This window comes from Taeniopygia guttata, chromosome 1A (assembly GCF_048771995.1).
Source record: "Taeniopygia guttata chromosome 1A, bTaeGut7.mat, whole genome shotgun sequence".
Classification (NCBI taxonomy): domain Eukaryota; kingdom Metazoa; phylum Chordata; class Aves; order Passeriformes; family Estrildidae; genus Taeniopygia; species Taeniopygia guttata.
In genome coordinates, this window is record NC_133025.1 from 63113800 (window position 1) to 63138318 (window position 24519).

Below are 24519 nucleotides of genomic sequence, written 5' to 3' on the forward strand. Positions count from 1 at the left end.
CATGCTGTTGTTTCGTTTCTCAGTGTGTCAGTGTGTACAAGGCTGTGGTGTGTCCATGCCCATCCATCACCGGACTCTTCTTCCTCTCTCTGTCTGTCCCAGTCTTCTGCCTGCCACCTTCAGATCCTGGTGCCCCCGTTAGCCTAGGTTGTCTTTGCTCTAACTAGCCTTCCTGAATTTTAATTTTTGTCATTAACACCTCTCTGGGGCACCCACATTAGCTGTCGTGTTCTCCTGTAGAAATCCAGCTTCCTCTGTGTGCTTAATTACTTCTGAGCTGACCATTCTTCCTTCCCACCCTCTTTCTTCCTCCTTTCCCTAAACACCCTTTTAATTTTTTCCTGGGTTCTCAAAGGGAATTAACTCTCTAACGGGGATTTAGTGCTTTCATGCCTTGCTTCTTGGCTTTGGCTGTGCCATGCCAAGAAACTGTCTTAGGCAGCGGAAAATTGGGCTTGTGATTAACCAACTGCTCCATGTTTGTCCCTTACTTGTGTTTTAGAGAAGGATGAGGCTGCAATTGAGAGTTCTGAGTACAATGCCACGTCAGTAGCTGATGTGGACAAGCGGGTGAAACGGCGGCTACTTATGGGTAACACTTTTCTTCCACTTCCTTTGTTGTGCTCTCACTTTTGTCTGTGTGTATGTGGGGGGGAGGTTCTCTTTTTTGGTCTCATTTGGTTTTGGTCTCCTTTGGTTTTGGTTTGGCCTGGTTGTTTTTTTTTTTTTTTTTTATCTGACTTCATCTGTGTGGAAAGGTCACCAATTTTGTTAAGTTCTCATCTGTTGTACAACTTCATTCCTTGTTTTTAAACTTTTTTTTTCCTGATGCTGCAGCTTTAATGCTCAATTTTCTCTGCATAGAAAGAAGCTTTTGCCATTAACCTTACTTAGCTTATGCAAGCTACTTTTTACATGTGATTTGTGTGTTTGTGTGTATGTTTTGCTGTAGAATTCCTGAAAAATCTCCTGTTGCAGACCTGCCTATTGACTTAAAAGGGGATGATGATGACGATATAAACCAATGTTCTGTTACATCTGTGGTGTTAAATGAACAAGTGTATTTGCCTAATTAATTAATTTCCTGATCTTTTGATTGAAATGTAAATGTTATGACTGGAAATTTATTTATTTCCTTTGTGCAGCTATTTTAGTAACCACTGAAAGATCTTTCCCTAGTGACTGGTGAGCTTCTGTACATTCTTCTTTCTGAGGCATGGCTTGTTTCTCTGTGTTGTTGGAGCCTGAGAGTGGAACAGAGCGGGATGTGCACTGAACAGTGAAGATAATTCTGTAGCTTCTGCTCTCAGTTAACCCATTGCACACCCTTGTGCTTGTCTCCACTTTACATTTCTGGCTGTTAGTGAGAAGGGCCTTTTGGGAATAGAAAGGGTCAAGTGGCTGGGCCTCTGCCAGACTTTGCCTGAGACAAAGAGCACAGCGTAGCACGGACTGTTGAATGGTGCTTGGAGGTTTTCAGGTGGTTTATTTCTCTATATTTTCCACCCTGGTGCCCTACCCACCTCATAAAATTATTTCCGCTGGGTTTTGAACACAGCAGCCATTGGTGAGATGTACCCAATGGACCCACTCACAAGACAGGGATTCATCACCACAGAAGAGATTCTGGCAGGACAAAATTCTGCCGTCTTCCCTCAGGGTTGCTGTTTCTTTTCTTCAAACCACTGAGTCCTTTGCAGAATGTCCTGCTAGCCTTTGGAAAGCTCAGCTCTGCCTGTGAGCATCCCTGCCTATCTGGAGTGACCATCTCAAGGAGACCAGGGCTTCACTTTGGATATTTAGTTGATTGCTGTGCTAATAGTTGCAGTAGGTGGAAATATTTATAAAGTTTCCATGTCATTTGTATCTTGTCATCCGTGACAAATATTCCATTTACCCAGAGGCCAGCATACAACCACTGTGGAGGAAATGGCATAGTGTTATGACTCTGTAATGGTATTAGATAACAAGGCTGAGGTAAAATATTTTCCTTCATGTGAAAAACTGGGCATATGTTCCTTTATTTTTAGATTATCCATGACTGTTAATTTCAAATTTGTTTGCAGACCTAGCAAGTGACCCATATAGTTTTTCTTAAATGATACAGAATTTCAAATAATTTAACCTAACAAAAGCTATGAGACAGCTCATCATGCTTTATAAATGTGCTGTTAACACTTTTAGCTATAATCTCAACAAGACCCATAGTCTCACAAGAACTCAGGAAAATTTATGTGCCAAAAGGCCTCCAGACCATTGAAAAATGCAACCCTCTGGATCTCAGTGGTGTTTGTCCAGCCACAAATAGTATGTGTAGTACTCTCTAGAGGCACCAAGCAACATAGTGCACTGTGTTGATGTCTCACCCTCTGAAAAAAATAAGTATTCTACCTGAAAATGAGCTCACACTGCATCCAAGAGTCCAGGCAAATAGCATTAAAAACTTTAGCATTAAAAAGATTAGTGACAGTCTTCTAAATTACACCAGGTCTGCAAGTTCCAAGCTGAACATAGACCCTAGAAATAGGCTTAGAGAGATACTTTAAAATCCTGTTTGCAAAATACATTGTTGAACTCTTCTTTACCTGCTGTATTAGTAGGTATCAGCTAGCAGCTGAGAGGTTTTGGTCATGCTGTTTTTAAACCACTGATTCCTTAGTAAAACATTAACTAGGAGGAAAATAAATGTAATTAGTGAGTGAGATCTGAGTGGGTGGTTTAATATTTAGGGACTTTTCTACTTGTTTGTTTCTGCAGATTGCTGATAGTCAGAATTTTTTTTTTTAATGCAGTTATACTTATTTCCAAAGTGTAGTGGCATTTCCATGAAATTCCACATCTTCAGATGTTTTCTAAACAGTGGTTTTAGGAAGTACTGGAAGGTTCCTCAGGAAACTTTTTTCCCAGTTTTTCTAAATAGGCTGTGATTCTTGACCCTCCTGCAGACAGACTTGGGAGAGTAGGAAAAGTAGACGACTTCATGTAATTCTAGTAATCTGATGAAAGGTGCCTTCAGCTGCAAGTCCTGAGATGATAATTGCTAGTCCCCTGTCATTTGCTGCATGCTATCAAAATTACTATGATCTGTATAAGCCTTGAAGTCAGCCAAGACTCAGAATAAGCCTGATAAGATTGGTTTAGAACAGTCTTGCTCTCAGACAAGGCTGCCTATAGCAGTAATTTTACTACACCAAGACCACCTCAGACTGGCTGTGTCTGAGACAGTAGATGCTGTAGTCCTGTGACTAGTGCTAAATCTTAAACAGAGAAAATTAGATAAATACACAATTTTCCTTCCTGTTAGATGCATTCTTATCTAGGTCTTGTGAAGCAGATGAGAAACTGGTCTTCTCTGATGACTTACAAGAAACTTCTCTTTAGACCTGTCCAAAGATGCCTAGGAATTTCCATCCAAATTTTTCATAATGTTTGGACAGACCTTGAGAACTTCCAGCTGTCACTTATTTCCCTGACTCAGAGAAAAGCACTGGGATTCAGATTCAAGAGTGCTCCCATTGCAGAGATGGCACTGAATTAAATTGCTGTTGTCTGGTCAGTGAGCATGAATACAGCTCATTTCCCTTTTCCTCACTTCCCCTTGGCCATTGCCATCATGGAGTGGAGGCAGTGCAGCCTTAGTTGTACTCCCGGGGGGCTCCTGGAGACGTCCTTCCTCAGCTCCATGGTGGCTGCTGTGGGCTGGACCTTGAGCCATGAGCATTCCAGAGTTGAGGAAGGACAAGGGTCCTGCAGAAGTGCACAGCTCCAAAAGCAGAGCTGTACCATCATCTCTAAGGCACATTTACATTCCCCTTGATGCAGAACACCTTGCACTTGCTACAAAGCAGAAGGGCACAACCAATCTTCAGCTCTTCTTAAACATCTGCTATCATTTATCTCGCAGTTAGTTGAGCACAGCGTTCAGCGCTTAAAATTATGTTCAGATCTCTGTTTTGTATGGTATAGCAGAATTTTTTCTGAAAGTGTTTTTTGTGTTTCTTCTCCATCTTCTTTTACCTTCTTTTCCTTGGGAGCCCATTTGCTACTGTTTTTTCTACCATAGCATCATAGCATGAGTCTGCCCTACCTGGTTAGAGGAGTGGACTGGTGCTTTTCAAATATTTTTCAGTCTAAATCCAGAATGAGTGTGAATCACAGTATATCTGCCCTGCCTACCTGTATGAGGGCCATAGTCTAGTATGGGCACACAACTTTAGAAGCACCAAATTTCCAGTTAACCCTACTAATACACTTATCTTCACAATATTTTGTCCAGTGTCACATCTTCAGCAATAGAAGTTGCTTATATTCATGTTTCCATATCTCTTTTTGCCATTATAGCCCTGGATAATTCAAAAGTCCAACAGCCCCATCACAGTCTAAATTGTAAAAATACATCATCCAGCAGCCTAGCACTTTATCATTAAATTAATTGTAAATAATTAAGTCTTATGGGCTTAACATTCTCCTTGGCCACTGTCTTTCACTCAAAAAGGCTGCAAGGTTTTTATAGAGCTGTTGATATCCTGGAGCTTTCTTTCAGAAACCTTCTTTTAGAACTTGATATTCTAGTCATAGAAATAGAATTAATAGCATCAGTTATGCCATCGGGCTCCCTCATTACAAATAAGTCAAGTGCTTACAAAGAGGCTGGAAACTTCTTCATTGAGGAACCAGAACCATAGAACTGTCTGAAATTTAGACTCAAGGAGTCCTCCTCTCCTAGTCAGAGATAATGCTTTGTTCTTTGGCTGCTCTTTGCATCAACTCTTTGGACTAAATAATTTTATGAAGTACTTTTTAATATTGTCTTTAAAAATGCAGTCATTAGCTACACTGCCATCAACCCAGGCCTTATTAGACCGCATGAGTCTGTGCAGTGTTTTAGCAACACAACCATGATGTTTTGTGCAGGCTGTTTGTTAGATCCTCTCCTCTGGTCAGCTCTTCTTGAAGAGGCAAACCTGACTCATTTCTCACTGTTTCATTTTCCTTCTCTACTCTTTAGCAGTCAATGAATCGGGTTCATTTGGGCTTGACATGAGGTGACTTCAGAATAACTGCCAACACTATGCATCTTCCCCACCTTCAGTCCCTTTTCCATGCTTCACAGAATCACAGAACTCACAGAATGACCAGGTTGGAAGAGACCTTCAAGATCACCGAGTCCAACCCATGCCCCAACACCTCAAGTAAAGCATGACACCCAGTGCCACATCCAGTCTTTTTTTAAACACATCCAGGGATGGTGACTCCACCACCTCCCCAGACAGACAATTCCAGCACTTTATCACCCTTCTGTAAAAAACTTTTTCCTGTATCCAAACTCTATTTCCCTTGATGCATCTTGAGACTGTGTCCTCTGGTTCTGTCATTTGCTGCCTGGTGAAAGAGACCCACCCCACCTGACTACACCCACCTTTCAGGAGGTTGTAGAGAGGGATCTCTTCTCTGAGGTCACTGCTGTAAGAACTCACTTTGCCCATAAAACATTCTTGCTCTGGCCCTAGAAGATGAAAAGTTGGTTCCTTCTCGTCAAAAGAAGAGGGGTGTACAAAGTACTTTTAAGTATAGCAAAGAGCAACAGGACAATGAGCCCATCCTGAAGCTGAGGAATTGTGGTAATTCCCCTTGCATGCTTAGGGGAAGCAAAATGGACACCATTGCTAGAGGTGTCTTCAGAAATCCAAACTGCACAGAAATTCTTCCTTCACGACACATAGTCAACTAATATTGTGTCAGGGCAGCTGAGGATTTTGCCATTGGACACTGACTTCTTGGGTCATCAGTAAGGTCATTTGCAACCCACCTCAAAGAGAGTGATGCGATTCTCTTCCCTGGAAGCTGGTTCCTAAGAGCCCTCCAAAGTATTCTACTGCTTCTGTGGCGCCATTTGGAAACCAACAAGGACCAGCTTTGCCAGGCTGGCATATATGTGCACCTGTATTGCATTTTATCCCTGGTTTCCTAGGAGTTGTTCCCAGGCAGGGCTGTGGTCTGGCTGTATTCCTGGCAAATAACCAGCAAATAAGGTAGTATTTTCACTAGTTCTATATTTTCCCTCATTGTGGCAAAAATCATTTGACTTCTGCAGATGTCTCCTCTTTCATTATCTTATCAGTGGCTTTCCAGCTGTTTATAATGAGCACCCAACTACCTGCCTGGAGAGTATGCAGTCAGCCAAGACTATTCCCTCTGCACAGCAATAGCTAGAGATGTGAACTGTGGAAACTGCAATTTGGGCATTTCTGCCATAGATTACTCTGTGATAGAGAATATCCTCCCTGCATGTTATGTGGGGCGGAATCATCTCTTTGTCTGCCTTTGCTTGCTGTGGAAATTGTACTTCCCCATCAGCTCAGCTCCAAGGATCCCAAATTTTGCAGTAAACAGCCAAAGCCAGTTCAGAACAATAGATCACAAAAGCAAGTCCTGCTGTGGCCACTTTATTGACATGCCAGTACTCCCTTCTCTGTGTGCTGGTCAGCTCTTTCATCCAATCTTGTACCTCCTGAAGGTATCTGGACACATCAGCCAAGCTAACTGTGTTTATCCTGTTTAGGTTTCATATCTTTAGCTCAGTGCCTATAATGGATTTTAATGAGCTGCTCATATCATATTAAATAAAAAACCCACAGCTTGAGCTTGTGCTGTGACTTACAGCACTTGTAGCAAAGGGAAGCATTTAAATATCTGTTACATCAAGAAAGGCAGAGAGATTTACAAATTTAGAGCTTGGGTTTACCCATTTGAACCAAAAGTGGTACTCAACATCATATGCCTTAGGTCATCTGAGTTTAATAGTCAGCCATATGGCATCTTTTCTTGACCTCCAGTTATCTCAGGATTAGGCTGCCCTATTCATCCTGAACATCAAGTGTGCTTTGACTGACTTGTGTGAAGCACCTGACAAATAAAAAAACCTTCTAATTTCTCTAGTGGGCTTCTTTTTTTTTTACTTCCAGCTCTCTGTATGACACACAGGACTCTTTTTGAATCACTGTTTTCTCTTCAGTAGAGACATTGAGCTTTTTTTGATTACAGGAAAATAGAATCTATAAAGTTAACTACAATTACCAGAGTCTCATAACTAAATTTATTTTCTCCTGCCATGTTTAAAATGACAGCATATCAGTATGGAAATTTTCCTTCTGTAGTCTTTCAGCATCCAAAGATCTCTCTGTTGGTGACTCAGTGTGAATAACTTGTTCAAAATCAAACATCTTGAAATGATACAGAATCTGTCTTGAAATACTGTATAAACCATACAGTGATGGTGTAAATCCCATGGAAATCTCATCATTTTCTGGATTTCAGGACTCTGCTGTAGAACTATATTTAGCTTCTCTCCAGATCAGGAAAATGGGCTGTAGAACAGTAGAATGTATGAAGCCACACATTCTTAACCTAAAAGAATCTTGTCATCTGATGAGTTTTCTGTCAAAAGCCTTTTTTCTTGAAAGCGGGTTTTGTGGGGAAACTCTGGGTTTTCACAGTGCTTTTGCCTGCAGTGATCTTCAGAAATCGGGAGACATAATGTACACAGGCAGAATGTACTTGTTAGAATGTTCATTTGAAATGTGAGGAAATTATTCTAAAGACCCTTTCACATTGCATAGCCACTCTTGTTCAAGGAAAACATTGGTCTATAAAGTCAGACTAACTCATTATTGCCTCATGTATATGTTCCACCCTTGGGGCCACTATTGGTAATCAACTATTGGTAATCAGTAGCTTGATAAAGGCTAGGGATTTTTCAGTTTCAGTATTATATATAAAATCATAGAGAATGTGACCTGGGTTTCTAACATGCAATTTAATGCTTTAACTACCAAACACTGGAGTAAAGTTTGTACGAGCTCTGGTTTGCCATCAGAAAATTTCCAGAAGTCTTATATTGTTTCATTCCAACATGAATTAAAAACGGATTCTGAAGACTTTATTTTTGTACTCTTTCAAAATAGAATGAGGGTGATACTACTCCCAGGTTTCTGTCTCAAAGAGCAGGATGATGGACAAGCTAGTGTTTGTTTTCAAGTGTTCTTTCAAAGCATTTAACTTCTATCAGAGTTACAGCCTACCAAGGGTCACTTTAAGCCAAGAGCACCTTTCCAGTGTGTACTTCAGTGCCTAGCTTTGTTGTAGTGCCTCCTAAGATTATTTACAATTACTTAAAATATGTCTTTATTTTTCTGAATGGCTTTTACCACTGCTCACTGTCAAAAAGACCGAGCGTGTGTCTCTGTATGCATCGTAATCCTTTGGTGCTTTAATCAATAAAGAATTGCAAACATTTCATTGGCAGGTATATTGCTGGGAGGTTCTGTAATTCAGTTACTGACTGTGAAACCAAGACCAGGCTTTAATTCTTCTGTCAGTTCTACTTTGCTGTATGAAATCATAGCAAACAGGGGGAAGGAATCCCTGAGGTCATTCATGCATTCTCTGCCTCCCAAGGGCAGATCTTTTCATCTTGAGTTACCATCACTTTTATTCATTGAGTTTGTGAATGGTGTGCTATTTCCTGTAAAAATCCCTTTTCATTTCTTTGCTGACGATAAAGACTCTGACCTTATCCAGAATTCCTGGCAATACCTTCCATTGTTTTGCTTTCCCATTTGAAGTGAAAGGATTTATCCAAGGTCAGGAGATAATGCTCCTTCGTGATGTTCACAGAGTTTCGGTTTTTCTTAAATGCAGCTTCTCTATCTAGGGAGAGCACCACAGCTACAAGTGTTAATTTTAAGAACCAGACTGGACTCATAGGAAGTTTATAAAACACCTGATCCAATCTATCAAGTGACATTCCCTAAATATGTAGTGCTCCCTGAAGAGGAATCGAGTTTTCTGAACTGAGAGCTGAGGGGTTCATGATTCAGTGTAAGATTCACCTAGTTGTTTCTTCACACATTCCCTATGTGTCAGGGCAGAATTCTCATCCTATTTTCATGCAAATAAAATTCTACCAATCATGAAATTGCAAGGAAATGAGGAGACAAGCATAACGAAGTGAAGAATTCCACATCCTGCAAGTTACCCCTTCTGTCTTACCTTTTTCATTCCCTGAATATGAAGCTCTTTCAGTTTCTCCTTCATCTGTTCACAGCTATTTGTTTCTTTCATTATACTCTTGTGAATGCTCTTTCTCTATCCTTTCAGCATCACAGAGCATCATTTGCATGAGAATAGCATAGTTCTCCCTTAACTGAAAATTGAAATATTTTGTGTGTTTGGTTTCTTCTTGTGCTTGTTGTCCTTTGGGTCCCTCCCTGTAGCCTGATCTACTGCCACATAGCACGTGTACCTCATGTACTGCTACTTTCAGTAAAATTCTTTTTATGGATAGAACAGCAGTCTTATCATCTCTGTCTCATGGCTTTCTTACTCATATTGCACATTCCCTCTTACATAAAGGCAAACTCATTTTATAATCCACAGGTTTGGGTTAGTTTTTTTTTTTCTTTTAGGATTTGTTGAATCACTTTGTTTGAATCTCTTCCAAGTTTCAGGCTTTCAGGATTTGTGCATTTTTGGTCAGAATTTTCAGGGGATCTTCAGTTTGTTTGTTTTTGGGGTTTTTTTGGGTTTTTTTGGTTTTTTTTGTTTTTTTTTTTCCTTCAGTTAGGCAGTCCTTGCTTTTAGGCGTGGTCATGCACTTAACCCACCACTAGTGGTTAAAATTATTTGTGGATTCTCTAGATAAAAGTTTAGGACGAAGAGAAAGAGCCCCAGTCCAAAACCCCAGTGTGTCTGGAATTCAGAAAGAGCTCTCTTTGGTGGAGATTGTGCTGTGGCACCAGCATGAAGGAAGCAGATGAGATGTCTGCACAGGCATTCTTTGAGCCAGGTGGGGTAAAGTGCTTTTTCAGGAGGAGAAGGGAGGCACAAATAAAAGACTAATTTGACTCCAGACACTTTGTGTATTAAACTAAATGAATTCAACATTGTTTAAGGGGAGGGAGCCAGTACCACTCAGCTCAGCAGGATCTTATCCTGTCACAGAACTGCTCTAATACCTTTCCATCATCACTTTTTCAAAACTACAACATAGTTTGCACAATGGAGACCTGGTGTTGGTCCCAAAACACTACAGTGGTGCAAGAAATCACAACACACAGTGGCAATCAGTGGTTTCAGATTAGACCTTCTCAAAATTCTTGAAGCCATCCATATATTTGGCTATCTTTAACAGATGTCATTAATCTTTTCTTAATTGTTCAAAGTTGGTGTTTCACTGTGAATTAAGTACAGAGAAATAAACTCATTTTTATGTGCTTAGGATAGGTAAACAAGTTATCTCTTGATTCAGAGACAGTGGCAGTTTACAACAGCTTTAGTGGCAGCACATCTGCTGAGAAACAGATACTGGGAATAGTTTACCCTTTTACCACTCCAGTTGCCAGGAATTATTACTTCAGAGGCACCTTTTTAGGAAAAAAATGACCTAATTAATCCATATACATTCTTGTTGCACTGGCTAAAACTGTGAATGCTTGCACCATTTATAAAGTTTTAGTTTCATGAAGATTGACTTGTTCATGTGTCTGATCCCTGAATTCATGACAGTTATTCTGAACATAAGATGTCATGTTCAGATTTTGTGCAAAATTCAGACCAGGTGTAGAAGGAGACACGGTTACAATCTGAGTACAGTTACTCATAACTTTGCTTGGACTATGAATTACTTGATAGGACTTGATGGCTTCTCTAAATTCTGAGCTCCAGGCTACTCCATCAAGAATTGCTCTTGCCTAGCATAAATATTGACTCAGAATAAGCTCAAAACAATATGGCACAAATTTTTGAGCCCAGTCATCCTGTTTCTGCTGACCCCAAGGAGCTTTAGTCCACTGCAAATGAATTCCAAAGAAAGGCAATTTGAATTCCTAGTTTTCTTTAACTTGCCCTTTGGTTAGTGTTATCATTTGGGCAATCATAGGAACTAGGTAGTGGAAAAAAGCATTTTTCTGCCTTCAAGTCTTCTTTTCTGTACTTACTTCAAGTCTTCCAAGCTGTACTTATTGCTTATTATGTCAATTTAAACAGTTTATAGAAATCTGGCAAACTTAGAGAATACTCTTTGTTTTGGGGGACTGTTGTGCCTTTTATCTGCAGCCTACCAGTTGCTGCAAAAAATCATTTTCCTCTGCACAAGGCCTTCAGACAGGAGGTCAGTCCAGCCTTTCTCTCTGATTAAGAGGAAATGGCAATCCTAAACCCTACACAACAGTCATTTAATTTAGTCCAAGAGCAATTTTTTCTGACCAAGAAGGTGCCATTCATGGTTCCTCTCATGCTTTTCCTAAGAGGCAGATGCTGCAAGGCTGCCTTGAATGTAGGTGATGACTTCAGTGGCTCCCCTCTCCCATTTTCCCTTATGTTACATAGTTCTCTTGTTTTCACTCCAGCTGGCGTTTTTTCTTTCGTTAAGACTTTGCATGTTTTAGACACATTCTTGAGAGCAGCTCTTACATTTACAGTTGTTATCCACTCTTTCCTGTCACTGTGTTATGGTCAGGAGTCTGGATACCAATAGGGTTTTTCTGGATCCTGTTGGCTTCAGACTGCCATAATGGGTCACAGAAAAGATCAGGGAATCGCTTCTCCATATCTCTAAATCAAGCACCTTGGTGCTAGATCCCCCTCCTCTTGCCTTTATTGGTGTTTAACTTGTCCAGTTTCAATACCTGCCCTCGTGATTTATCAAACATTATAGAGAATGACCCAGTTAAGACATAGATGACTGCATGATCCTCAGATGTAACCCTGCTGATCTCAAGGACCCATGGAATTTTGTTATACTTTACACCATATCTCAGTTCCTATAAAACTGGTTTGGATCTTAGTCCAAATTGAGCCAACAATGAATAATAAAGAATCTAAGATTTCCCGGATTTTCACCAATACCCTTAAAATCATGTGATGTTCTTTCATTCATGAGATAAACTGAAGTCACAAAAATTTGCATTGTAAAATAATTGGCTACTTTAATAACCCCCAAACAAACATATATTTATTAGAAGCTTGTCTTTTAAATGGTAATATTTACTTGTTTCATAGAAGAAGCTGAAAATCAGGTTTTCAGAAATATTCTCAAACCATGAGATAGGTTTGGAGTTTCGAGCATTTAATAGTATTCAAAGCCAAATAAATCCTGTCTAGTGTGACTCTGTAAATGACTTGTTGCCACCTGGTAGAGATACTGCTTTAGTTCAAAAGCTTCAGAAGTAGAATCTGAAGAGCTGCTCTTTCCCTGTTAAACCATTGCAGGCACCGGAGTAACTTCACCTGGTAACTAAGTCAATGTCCCTGATCTGGTGCTGAAGGACTAACTAACACCTCAAATTTGTGCTTTTCAATTGGGTATTTTAATATCCAGAAGCAGTGCATATCCCATAGTGCAGTGAACTAATGTTAAAGCAAGAGTTCCTATGGATTAAACCATAGCACACTGGTCATGATTTTAGATAATTCTTGTCTGTGGATCCATTGAGCAGACCTATGAGAGATTGTTCCAAAATTAGGAGTTTGCACTGGAAAAATACAGACCCCCTTATATAAATAGATGTCCTTTTCTTTAGATCCCTGTTTCTGCTTGATTTTTTAATATTAATTCAGTAGGCTTGTAGGTGGGGCTTCAAACATCACTTTAAATGAACAGTAAGGTTTAATTGTTTCAGATTATGAGCTTTGTCATAATTCAGAAGCAATCTAAATGTCAGTAAAATGACACTGCTTTAGTTGTGTCTTCCAGTGCTTTTTTTGCTACCTTGTCAGGGAAAAAAAAAAGAGTTTGAAACAAACAAGAAAAAAGGCTAAAATGTTGAGATTGTCTTTCACAGAGAAAAAAAAAAACAGCAAAAATGGTCTGTAGGATCAACATCACCGTGAAGACCTGATCCAATTTCTAACATCCGTTCTTTCCTTTCCATTGCTTCTCTACTATGATAGAATGGAAATAAGTAATTTAAAATTTTAAGTAATTCTGCTCTTGGCTTGAGGCCTAAAAGTTGTATTTGTGTTTCTAGTATGTGCTGAGTTTTGGTAGTGCTGAGGTGAGGGATGAGTTGGCATCACCCCTCTCAGAAACACAGGTGGTCGTGCACTTGGTTTGTGCTGTGTGTAGCCCTCAGCTCCTCTCTTTGATGTAGCCTCTTTCCCACATTCTGCTATTCATGTTTGCTTTCTTTTGCCGATGTTTTCTCACGACCTTGAGTTTAAGGAATTTCATCAGTACATCCCTCCAATTATCCAAAGTGTGAGAGGTACTGTCACATGTCCTCTTGCTCACTTGGATCTTCATTCTGTTAAGAGTTTGTCATGTATGAAAGTCAGAGTTGCTAGGAAGGTTGCAGGGTATTTACCCTTTATGGTTTGTTTTACTAAATTTGTGTGAAAATAAGAAAAGCTGGCTTGATTCCTTCTATTTATACGTAGAAATAACTCTTGTTCATTGAATGACCCTTACCCTATAGATCCAGTCATCCATGCCATGGGGGAAAAAAAATTGTTGTGTCTATTCATTTTCACTGGATGTCATCCAGAAAGCAGAAATATTACTGCTTATGTTCATCTTGTGTTGACTCACTGCAATAAAGGAGTCTTCATATGCCAGAGTTAATCTGCTAACAGAAGATTTAGTGCTCTTTGCAGTGCCATGCCAAACGTAACCTTCAGCGCTTTTTCCTGAGTTTCAACCTTAACTCTTTACTCCTGGCAAACCCTCCTGTTCTTAAACTGTGCCCAAGTTAAAAATTTTAAATTACCTGAAGTGTTTTTCCTTCCCTGAAATGTAAAATTATTATTTGATATGTTGGTCTATGAGGACACCCACAAGTTCACATACAAATGGAAATGCCAGCATTGTCATTTGCAGAATTCTTCAAGCAGAAGTTTCAGCTTGTAAGTCTATAAAATAGTGCTTCCCAGAGAAGTAGATGAAAATCAGAACTATATGGCTTAAAGAGTTAGGTTGAGGTCGTGCAAGATGAGCAAGAACTGCCTGAAAATCAGGAGCTGCAGACTCAGCTCCATTTTCAGAAAGCCTTTCCAGAAAACATTGTCAATCCCTTTGTTAGCTGTGCTTCCTGGCAGTTACATGCAAATTCTTTTCTATACTGGTAGCTCTTTCTACACGATGTCATTACATAGCAAACAGACATAAAAATTTAAATCTATCTGGAGGACCATGTGTGAATGTATATGGGCTCAGAGATCTGTCCCATGCTGTTAATGCATGTGTGCCCCAAATCTGTGTTTCAGTTTGTTCTTAAGTGCCAGGAGCTTATTTCACAACTGGTAGCAAGGCCTGTGCCAGTGCAAAAGAAAAAAAAAAAAAAAAACAAAAAAAAACAAAAAAAATAACACAAAAAAAAAAAACCCAGTTACACTTTTTTTTTAAGCAGTGAAGTCCCTAAAAATGGCCAGTCTAAGTTCACCTTGAGGGCAAAGCACAGGCTACTTTAAAATAAAAATCTCTTAGTAGTAGTCAATAGAAAAATAAAGCCTGTTCTGTTCTGTGTAAATAATTTTTGATCAATGTACTGTTCTAAGGCAATTCCCAATTAGCATATCCTATAGCTGATTGTCAGACCCTGTCCACAGGGTACAATTGTGACACAGGCTGTGAATATTCAGCAATAGGAGTCTGTAAATCTGAGTAAGTAATGACAAAGCCTCTTTAGGGAAAGAGGTGAGCTCAGTAGAATAATGGCAATCTTGGGGGGCAGTGGGGTATTTTAATTTAATCAAATCCAGAGCAACTGAAAAAGATACTATTAAAAGGACTCATTCTCTGAAGCAAATACTTTTCAGAAAAATGTACAGTTCAAACTGACGTGCTAAATTGGCATCCTTACATCCACTCTATTCTGTGGATCAAAGAGAAGTTAATCATTTCCCTTGCCTTTTATCTCCTTTATGGATGTGTTTGTGAGTATGTGTGCATATGCATGTGTCCGGTGTGTGCATGTGCATACATGAGTAACACAAAACAAGGGCAGCGAGGGAGGGGTTCTTGCTTTCTCTGTAATGAAGTTGGAGATTTTATTTTTTTTTTTTTTTAATCTGATGGTACCTAATAGTCACTGCCCACTGTAGTAAAAGCTCAGAAGTATTGCAACTTTCTCTTGCCTGTGTTTGCCCAGCCACCCTTCTACATACTACAAGTACTGGGAAATTTCAATGACACAGCTTGGAATGGGTTCAGTGACCTCAATTATGCCCTCCCACCCACTCCAAACTCCTTTCAATTTGCAAAAAGCTTTAAGTGGACAAAACCCAGATGCCTTTTGCTTGTAGTTCAGTAAGAACAGATTGGGCATGTAGATTCTTGTCAAAGTGATATATGTAGTTCATTTTCCATTAACTCTTTCTTAACTAAGGGTTTTAAATTCTCAGTTCCAAGTCTAGCACTCTGCTTTGCTTTCTATTGTTTTTAAATTTCATTATGCCTACACCATCATTTAAAAGTGAACTTTAAAATACCTCAGCTAGACATTGACTGACACACAACAGAATATTTGATTCTGCTTTTAAAGGCAATCACTTTTTTTTTTTTCCTTTTTAAACTTGTTTCATATGTAATAACCCATCCTATTGTCTAAGAGAGTTGAAAAACACTAAGTACACAAAGTAAAATCTCCGGTTTGGGAGGAAAAAGAAATGATGACTTGTGGAAATGATATACCAGTACATGGACCCCGATGACCTTGAGCTTGCTTCAGTTGGCTTCCTTAAAAGTTACATTGCTTTTATTATGTTGTAATATTGCCCTAAAGAGACAGTGCCCTTCCCCTCCCCCAGAGCATTTCATTACACTCCCTTTCTCCCTCTCTCTCCCTCTCTCTCTCTCTTTCATTCTGCAGAAACATGTGCTGTCAATAACGGAGGCTGTGATCGGACTTGCAAGGATACCGCGACAGGGGTGCGCTGCAGTTGCCCAGTTGGATTTACCCTGCAGCCTGATGGGAAAACGTGCAAAGGTCAGCCTCTGTTTGCTTTGCAATGCATCATTTGCCTTCAGCGGGTCCAGTACAAGATGTAAATATTCAGTTATTTCATCGATACTTTTTTTTTTAAGCCGTGGCAATACTGGTATATAGTGATCGCAATTAAGTTCATTAGCTTTCTCCTTGCCTAAGTTTTGTGTGTTTACCTGGTTCAGTTGTTTTTCTTTTTATTTATTAGAGGGTTTTATTACTGCAAAGAAATGAGAGGCAGAGGTCAAACTGTTTCAAGCTGAGCAGAGATTTAGAGGAACAACTTGGGGCTGCAAAAAAGCCTTTCATTTCAAAGGACGTTCTGATACCTCTGTAAAACCTCAGTCATCTGCATTTGTCTATTCAGACAGTGAGTTACAATTGTCAAGCAATACTTCGTTACCTGAGAATAATCAACTGCTTATTACTGAGTGTAGCCAGGTATTGCTCAGAAAAAAACCCAGACACTTGGTCACTTCTGCACCTTCAAAAGATAAATAACCAGCTCCAAAGGAAAAAAATAACAAAATAACATCGACAAATGCAGGAGTCTAAACCACATAGCTGATGCTCAGGTTTTACTGCTCCAAAGGCAGCACAAGAGCCTTGCTATTCTGTCTTTCATGTGTGTGTTAAAGCTGAGGTCAGGGGAAAAGAGAGCAGAAAAGAGCATCTGATAGCACTGACAGCATGTGCTCGCAGTTAAGGAGACAGGGACAGCTCTCAAATGTCCCTACAGTCACACTCCAGTTGCACATGAGGAGATTTGGGTACATCTTGGTAGGACCAGGCCATCTGTCAACCATTTTCCCATTCTCCCAGTTTCCTGTGTATTCCTTTTGAGCTTCTTTGCAAAAGACTTGGAGATGGAGATCCAGGAGGACATGGCATATATATTCTTGTCACAGAGAATATTTTTCATCACTCAGTGACTTAACTTAATTTGACCTAACTTGCTAAGAAGTTATTGTGACTTTTTTTCCTTCAAATTAACCAGAAATGTCAGAATATCCTTAATCCAGAGCTTGATGTTACTTAAAATAGTAAAACCCACAAAAATAAACAGAAAATGTGTGGTTTCCTCTTGCTCCAGGCTGAAAAATCCCGGTGCTTGGGCATGATCCTGTTAGTATTTATAGAAATAACAGTCCCTTTGCCTGTTCATTTGAAAATAAAACATTTAAGCTGCCATCACACACAATGTTAATAGTTAAGGGTGAGCGCACATCAAAACTCAGTCATCGTAGTTCAAGCCACATAAAAATAAATCTTCATTTTTATCAGCAGACTAGCTAAGTCATAGCAGAACAGTAACAATGATTCCACCAAGTGCTCAAAAAGGAGGCATTTTAATAATGTAACATGCACCTAGGCTTGATCATAATGTTTATTATTGAAACTGTGTCATGAATAAAAAGAGTAATTCTAAATTTAGACATTTGGCCAGAGAACTACCATGAAAATATATTTATATAATAATCAAGACTATTATTATTCCTACAGAAAAATTAAATACTCTACTGATCCTCAAACCAAATACCTTAGCTCTAAGTTCTTTCACATTTTGCTTTTCCCCTTTTTTATGAGTAGGAAATATAAGAAACAGAATCTGTATTTTTATGATGCTGCTGATTCTTACTTTCTTAAAATAAGCAGCCATTAGAAATTAACTTAGATGGTTTAATAAAGCAACAAGCCTTTTCTTTTTAACCATTATTGACATTTTAGGAAATACTCTTTATCCTAAAATGGAAAAATATACATATTGAATTTGATTTAATTAATAAAATTTATCTTATGTGTTGCATTGTGAGGTTTCTCAGCTAGATCCTGCTCTCCTGAAGCTGAAGTGATTTTCCATTTAAACCTGTGCACCAAATATCCTGCACTTAAACTGACCAGTGAAGTTTCTTGTGCAGCTTTTTCAGGCAGCCCTTAGTCAAAGGAGATGCTCTGTAGGATTTGCATCTCCTGAGAGCAAAAGTGAACTTTTTGGTGGAGTGCCATTAATGTCATCTTGGCTCTTCTTGCTGATAGGTAAAGCCCGGAAAAGACCAGGCAGGAGCAAGTCAGTGTGCACATATTCCTTCCTCTGCATTCTCTAAAAAAGAAAAGAGAGCCATCAGCACAAGTTTTCTCCTTGGATTTCTTTTTCCTCTTTACCCTCCTTGATTTGACTGGCCCTCAGTTTCTCATATATCCAGTCCCCTGTTCCTCCAGCTGTAATTTTTTTTACATCTGTGTGGTAAGAGCAAGGGATTATCTCTTGGATGCCCTTTAAAGCATCTTCAGGGATCGTGGAGCTGTCACATCCTGTCTTTCTGGGGCACAGTTTTCAAGTCCATGGAGCATCACAGCATGTCCAAGTGAGGTTTTCATAGAATATCATTTTAAGGGAGGTTATGTTTCTAAATATAGAAGAAAGATATGCCATTGTCTGTTAAGGGAAAGTAGAGATGTAGGGCATATAAGAAAAGCTGAGAGGAACTGGAAGGAGAATTAATATATTAAGTGAAAAATGCAATTGTGGGTAGAGCAAAATGATTAATATGTTTCGGTTTAATTTAGCAAATTATGTTGACCAAGAATAATGTTTTTATTGGAAAGACTGTGATTTCTTTTAGTCCATTTTGGCATCTTCCTCTCTAAGCCATTTTACATAGTATAGCTACTATATGAAATTATGTAGAAGCTTAGATTCAAGTGGCTTAAATAAGACTCAAAGAAACATCTGAACTTTTGGGTATTGCAAAGTGGATGTAGGATAATTTATTAATGTGTAATTCTAGCTCACTTGTAGGTGATTTCCTCCATAATCTGCTTTTGCTATACTGGTAGTTTATGGAAATCTGCTGACACATTTCTTTCTTATTTTTTAAGTGAAGGAGTTCATTTTTTTTTAAGTTCATAAAATAGAAATGCTATTTTTCTAAATAAAAAAAAATTATAGGTGGTTCTGTTCAATAGTCAAGACTCTAGTCAATTTTAGGCATTTTGTAGACACATAATGGGAAAAAAAGTTGACTGTCCAAAATGTCCACAGGTTCTTGTTTAGTAGTTGGGAATTGCATTAATTGTTTAGAATAGAAAAAAGGCAAGTATATGTACAAAAGGAAGGACAAGTTCTTAAAAAAGAGTTTGTGCAAACATGCTTGATTGCCAAAAGGTAGCAAGGAAACCCTTTTAAATGTAACTAATTGTTCTATGCTTTTTTTGCAATATCACTGTTCCCATTCAGTAGTTCTGTCATAGAAGATGGCAGGAATTTAAATCACAGAGTACAGAACTGAGTCCTGACTAAAAATCTGATATTTCTCCTGGCCCTTCCCAGTGTATCAGAGAATGGAAGGTGTAGGAGAGCAACTTCCAAGTAATACAAGGAACCAGTGATTTTGCAAGAGGTTGACCTCTTCTGTAGTGAAAAATGAGAGTTCATTGTTCCTCAAAGAATCAAACTCCTTTTTTAATGCAGAGTACAGTCTGGTTTATATCAAATGCCAGTAAATTTGGGGGGAAAATTGTTGTGGAGATAATTTTAACATGGGATACATTCAGGTATCTGGAGAGCACATAGGAAGACTACTGTCCACTGTTGTGGAGGATTGCTTTGCTTTCTGGAAACTGGGAAAACCTTTTTAATCTCTGATTAAAAATCTCTGATTTCTCCATTACATCCATTACTTACCTGGTCTTGCAGTGAAATAAGTGCAAAAGTGTTGTCTGTGGTCTAGTTAGAATGATCTTCAGATGTATTAATGGCGCTTGGATAAAAGTTCATTAACCTTTTGCTGTCTTTTAAAAGTCCTCCCTCAGTTGGCTTGGCACACAATGGAGAATGCTGCTTTCTTCCCTTCAGCTTTCCTGTCTACTTGGATCTTAATAAGCCAAACCAGGGAGGCTTTTAACAGCTAAGAGAAGTGACATTACAGGCAGAAAAGGTTCCATGTTCTCCCTCTAATTAATGCTGTTTAATTTCTACTGCCATTTTACCTGGGTGATGCCAGCTTGATGCTCAGTTCATTGGATGCTGTTGTTTATTGTGCTGCACATGAGGAAACAGTTGTAGGTCACTTCCTTGAATGCCTACCAAGTTATCCCACAGAATTCAGCCAGAAAGGGAAACTGGAGATTAAAAGATGTAGAGGCCCAGGATGCTTATTGCTCATTACCTCCTACCCACTTTTTAATATCTGTGTTGAGCATATCAGGGGTTCTGTAGTCCTCATCTCCCTTGTTTGTTGATTTCTGTGCCTCCTTCCTGCTGAGTGACTTTTCCATGGATCCAGCTCCATTCTGCCCTCAGTGAGAAGATTCATCAGTTCAGCATTTTAATTATACGAAATGCAGCTTGGGTAACTGATAATGAAGGAGGCTCATTTGCAAAAGACTTTTAGGGTCCAAGAGGAGTGAAGTCAGGCTAGATTAGACTTAGCACAGGTTTCTGAAGATTGTTTAAATCCATCTGCCAAACTAGATCAAACAATAAAGAGCTCACCTTCCCGAGGGCAGCTACAGGAGACAAGCTGGGTCAGGGAGAATTCTTCTCCCAGGACTTAAAGTAGAGAAGGACTGAGAATTATGGCAAAAGATGGTGTCTGAGAGAGACAGGGACTTTCCTTTGTGGTGTCTCTAAGAGAATCAGAGCAGGAGGAAGGGGCAGAAGCTTCTAGCATGATGTAAAATGCATGACTATATGTGTTATATATATGTTTCATTTCTGCCCTGGGACTTAACAAAAAACTGTGTCCCCAGGCACTCTTGTGCCCGAATAAAGCAGCACTGTGCTGCTTTCTTCCCTGCACTCTGCACCTAGACAGAGAGGAGCTGTGCAGGCTGCAGCCCTTGCTGAGCTCCTACAGTCAAACAGCACAGCAAACAGTTTTAAACAGGAGAAACTGAATTTCAAAAGGTCATTGAGCAAAAGCAACATCTCAACTATGACTTTCCCACAAACATCCATAAAGTGCTACTTAACTTTGCGTGTCCCACACATGTTTGGTAATAGCAAGACGTGGATTATTTTGTTCAGTTGGTTTCCTGTTTTGAATCATTTCACCCATATTTCATAATTTAATTTGCATCTTGTGGCAATCCACCCTTAAGGGGAAGGAACCTGACAACAGGATTTTGGGCTGGAATGTCAGGGGGTTTAGTAGCAATGTGGTATTACATTATGTGGTTCATAATGTGCCACCAGCTGTGACTAAATACAACAGGATCAATTCCTGTGCAGGAACAGGTCTGTGCTAATTCCAGATGACCTCACAGACATGTGTTTAGGAGACACAAAGTTCCCTCCACATCCCCACCTAGAGATGGAGCATTTTCTTGGCTGTGTGACACTCGGTCAGCCCTTCTCAGCGCCCTGGCATATTTAACCAGAGCGGTGTTACGCTGGGGTTATGGGCCCGCATGGCAAACATTTCTCCTTCCTGCTGTCTCATTGTCATGGTGACCCAGCAATAATGGGGTGGGCTCTCCACTTCCTCCAAACAGGCCCCCATCCTTCAGCATTCCGAGGCAGCAAAGAAACGCGGCGCTGCCGCGCTTCGATGCCTGGCTGTGCTGCAGTGGGAGTATCAGAAATGCCTGAGTGGTGAATGATCTGTCCCCTAGCTCAGCTGTGGAAACTTCTTTATCATTAAGCAATCTATGGAAAAAAAAAAAAAAAAAAAAAAAAAAAAAAAAAAAAAAAAAAAAAAAAGCAGGAGTATAGAGAGTGATGAAAAATCTTGAAGAACGAGGGAAATTTCGCATTGACTACGCTAGCTCGATATAGTAATTACATTTTTTATCTTGCTTAATTGCAGCCTATTACAGCAGAATAATGTGTTTTAAATCAGTTTTGAGTACACAAAAAAAATTGAAACCCTGAAGGTGAATTAAATTTTGAAAATGGAATTGTTTCCATGAGGAAAAGAGTGTTCTTAGAGAATGAGTTCCAATGAAACAAAGTATGTCATGTTTTGTTAAGTATGAACTGAAAGGTTTTATTAAATTAAATGCTCTAAATTAATGCTTGACATCAGTCTGGTAAAAGATTATGACTCAGATGCTGAAGGCTTTCCTCTCTTTTCATTCAGAACACACTAACACTAAGTGAAAAGCTCACAGTCAACAGTTCAGCTGGCCAATTTGGCTTCATTTCCTGGCTACAGAGTATCTGTGAAAAGTTATGATTTCCTTCATACTTCCATTAATCAAAATTACTTAAAATTTGTTTCAGTTTTTTTTTCTCTAAATTGGATTAAATTGACTAGAGCACTTAGAATTGCATTTTGTCAGTCCCAATCAATCCATATGAAACTGAAAATGTTTCCTATTTTTTTTAAAAAAGGTGCACCAGACAGAACATAGGTTATTTTTACTGTTTATTAGTAGTAAGACATAGGTGTTAATCTCATGCATCCACTGTTAGTTTGTCTGAATTATAATACCCTTATTTCACTGTGATTGATTAGGTAAATTTCAGAGTACTATGTTTTTTTCATTTGTTGCCTTAATGCAATGGTTTTGCTGTCAGAGTACCTTTGATAAACTCAGGTTTTGTTTGATTAATATCTCTGATCAATTTGACGGGCTTTTTACATGTTAGTAAAAATTAGACAGTAAAATATATCCCAGTGCAAGAAAACCTCTAAAATGTATGCATCAGTCAAGTTTACACTAGGGCAGATGAAACTTTCATGGCTTATATGACCACACTTCTCACAATGGGGGTCTCAATACCTTTAGAGTCAAGACTGTAAGTTTGGAACAGGCCTTCTGAACTAAAATGGATCTGACCTAAGGAAAAAATACAAGACAGGCCCAAATGATTTCACGTGAATGAACTTTTTTTCCCCTTTAGTTGTAAAGTGAGCTCATTGAAAGTAATCACCCAAATACAAACCTTTCCTTGGTTGAATTCATTCACGTGCATCACCATTTTACATGGAAAGGAATTTAAATTATCTCCTGAAGAGTTTAAACTTTAAAATTCAGAAGCAAATCTCTTCATAGCTGTGGGACTACTCCTGCTTTGAATCCACAGCTTCTTTCTGTGCACCTCCCATGAGCAGTGTGTTCAATATCTGTGATGCTCCACGCCATGCAAGGAGTATCAGTGGTCTTAGAGCAGGTCCTGGGGCTTACAAAGAGTTTTTCCCAGCTCACCTTTCTCTAGCAACATGCTTTTTTCTTTCAATACATGTGAACAGGTCAGTTCAGCTCCCTCCACACAGACACACAGGGTTTTTGAGGAACTTAAGCATTATGAGCCATTAGCCATAGCAAGTCATTACCATTTTCCAGTGCTTTCTCAAAGAAAAAAAAAATTTGAAAAAAGGAAAAGACATACATGCAAATGTTGCGAAAGAATAAACTCAAATGAAAGAAGCTGCTGACAGTCATCACCTCCTCTGCAGTCAGAGTGCTGTGATACCAGCAAATGTCAGCATAAATGTCAGCTTCAGAATTACAAGCAGCAGTGGGTTTTTGAAGAGGATGTCTGGCAAAGCCAGAAAGGGCAGAGACCTGCTTGTCTTAGTCCCTTTTCTTCTGATTACATTTTCCTTGCTCACTGCACCATGGCCATCTACTTACATGTCTTATCTTTCGGAGAATTTAGGTAGTGATTGTACTTTTACATTTGATTCTGGTTCATAATGTCAGTCACAGAAATGTGGTGTGTAGCACATTCAATTTCGTAGCATTCTGCTGAAATAGTGCCTTGGATTTATAGTTTGGTTTGGAAAGGAGCATATAGGAGATGGTCCCTTAGCCCTACCTTAGTCAAAGGTGCAGTGACAGGGGAGTGAGTGAGGGCAGCTTTTCCTTTAAGCTGATGAGCAGCATCTGTCTGCTTGCTGCACATAAATGAGGGTATCTGGGCTGGATCACTCTGGGACATCCCAGAGCTATAGTGTGCATGTTGCTTAGAGTCTGTCAAAAGTACCTAGGGGAAAGACAAGATTACTCTCAGCATACTTCAGCTTACTCTGCTGGAAAAAAAAATGCCCAACTTTACAAGTGGAATGAGATTGAGACACACTTAGTGCTTAGACTCTCTATGAAGAAGCTGACCTGAGCACATAAACCACTTTAACCATGATCCTTGGGAGTGGCAAGTAGTCCAAATGTTTTAGGGTAGTAAGTCAGATACACTTCTGACTTTTTAGGGGAAAATTTCTCAAACATTTCAGAAAGCTGAATGCTCATGGGATTTCAAGTCAAGAACCTCAGCAGAAAAGGCACTGAAATTTGCTGTTTCATTTTTAAAATATAGGTTGTCATCCTCAGGCCTTTGTGTAGACTCCACTTGGTGTGACTCTTCATTTGATCCCCAAGGCCACTGTTGTCCCCACCGTGGACACCCAAGTAGAATCTCCATCCTCTCTCCTATGCATCAGCCCTCAGGGGCATCAAATTTCATTTTTCACCTCATGCCTTTTACGTCTCTCAGGAATCCCTCAGTGAGCTGTGTTCTAGAATAAATTCAGAAGAATAGGTGACCCCAAGGGAAAATAAGCACATCAGCCTTTGGTAATTCCTGATGGGA

The 24519-nt window shown here is 39.4% G+C and overlaps 1 protein-coding gene across 3 annotated transcripts in view; it reads left to right on the forward strand.

Moving 5' to 3' along the window:
- The window catches only part of SCUBE1 (signal peptide, CUB domain and EGF like domain containing 1), a 247626-nt gene that overhangs the window by 163879 nt on the left and 59228 nt on the right, over positions 1-24519 (forward strand). For 2 of the 3 annotated variants that reach the window (XM_072923699.1, XM_030263414.4), the window contains exons 7-8: positions 503-592; positions 15867-15983. In XM_072923699.1, coding sequence (XP_072779800.1) covers positions 503-592; positions 15867-15983 — 207 coding nt within the window. The remainder of the gene's footprint in view (positions 1-502; positions 593-15866; positions 15984-24519) is intronic. The other variant, XM_030263415.4, reaches the window with a different exon arrangement.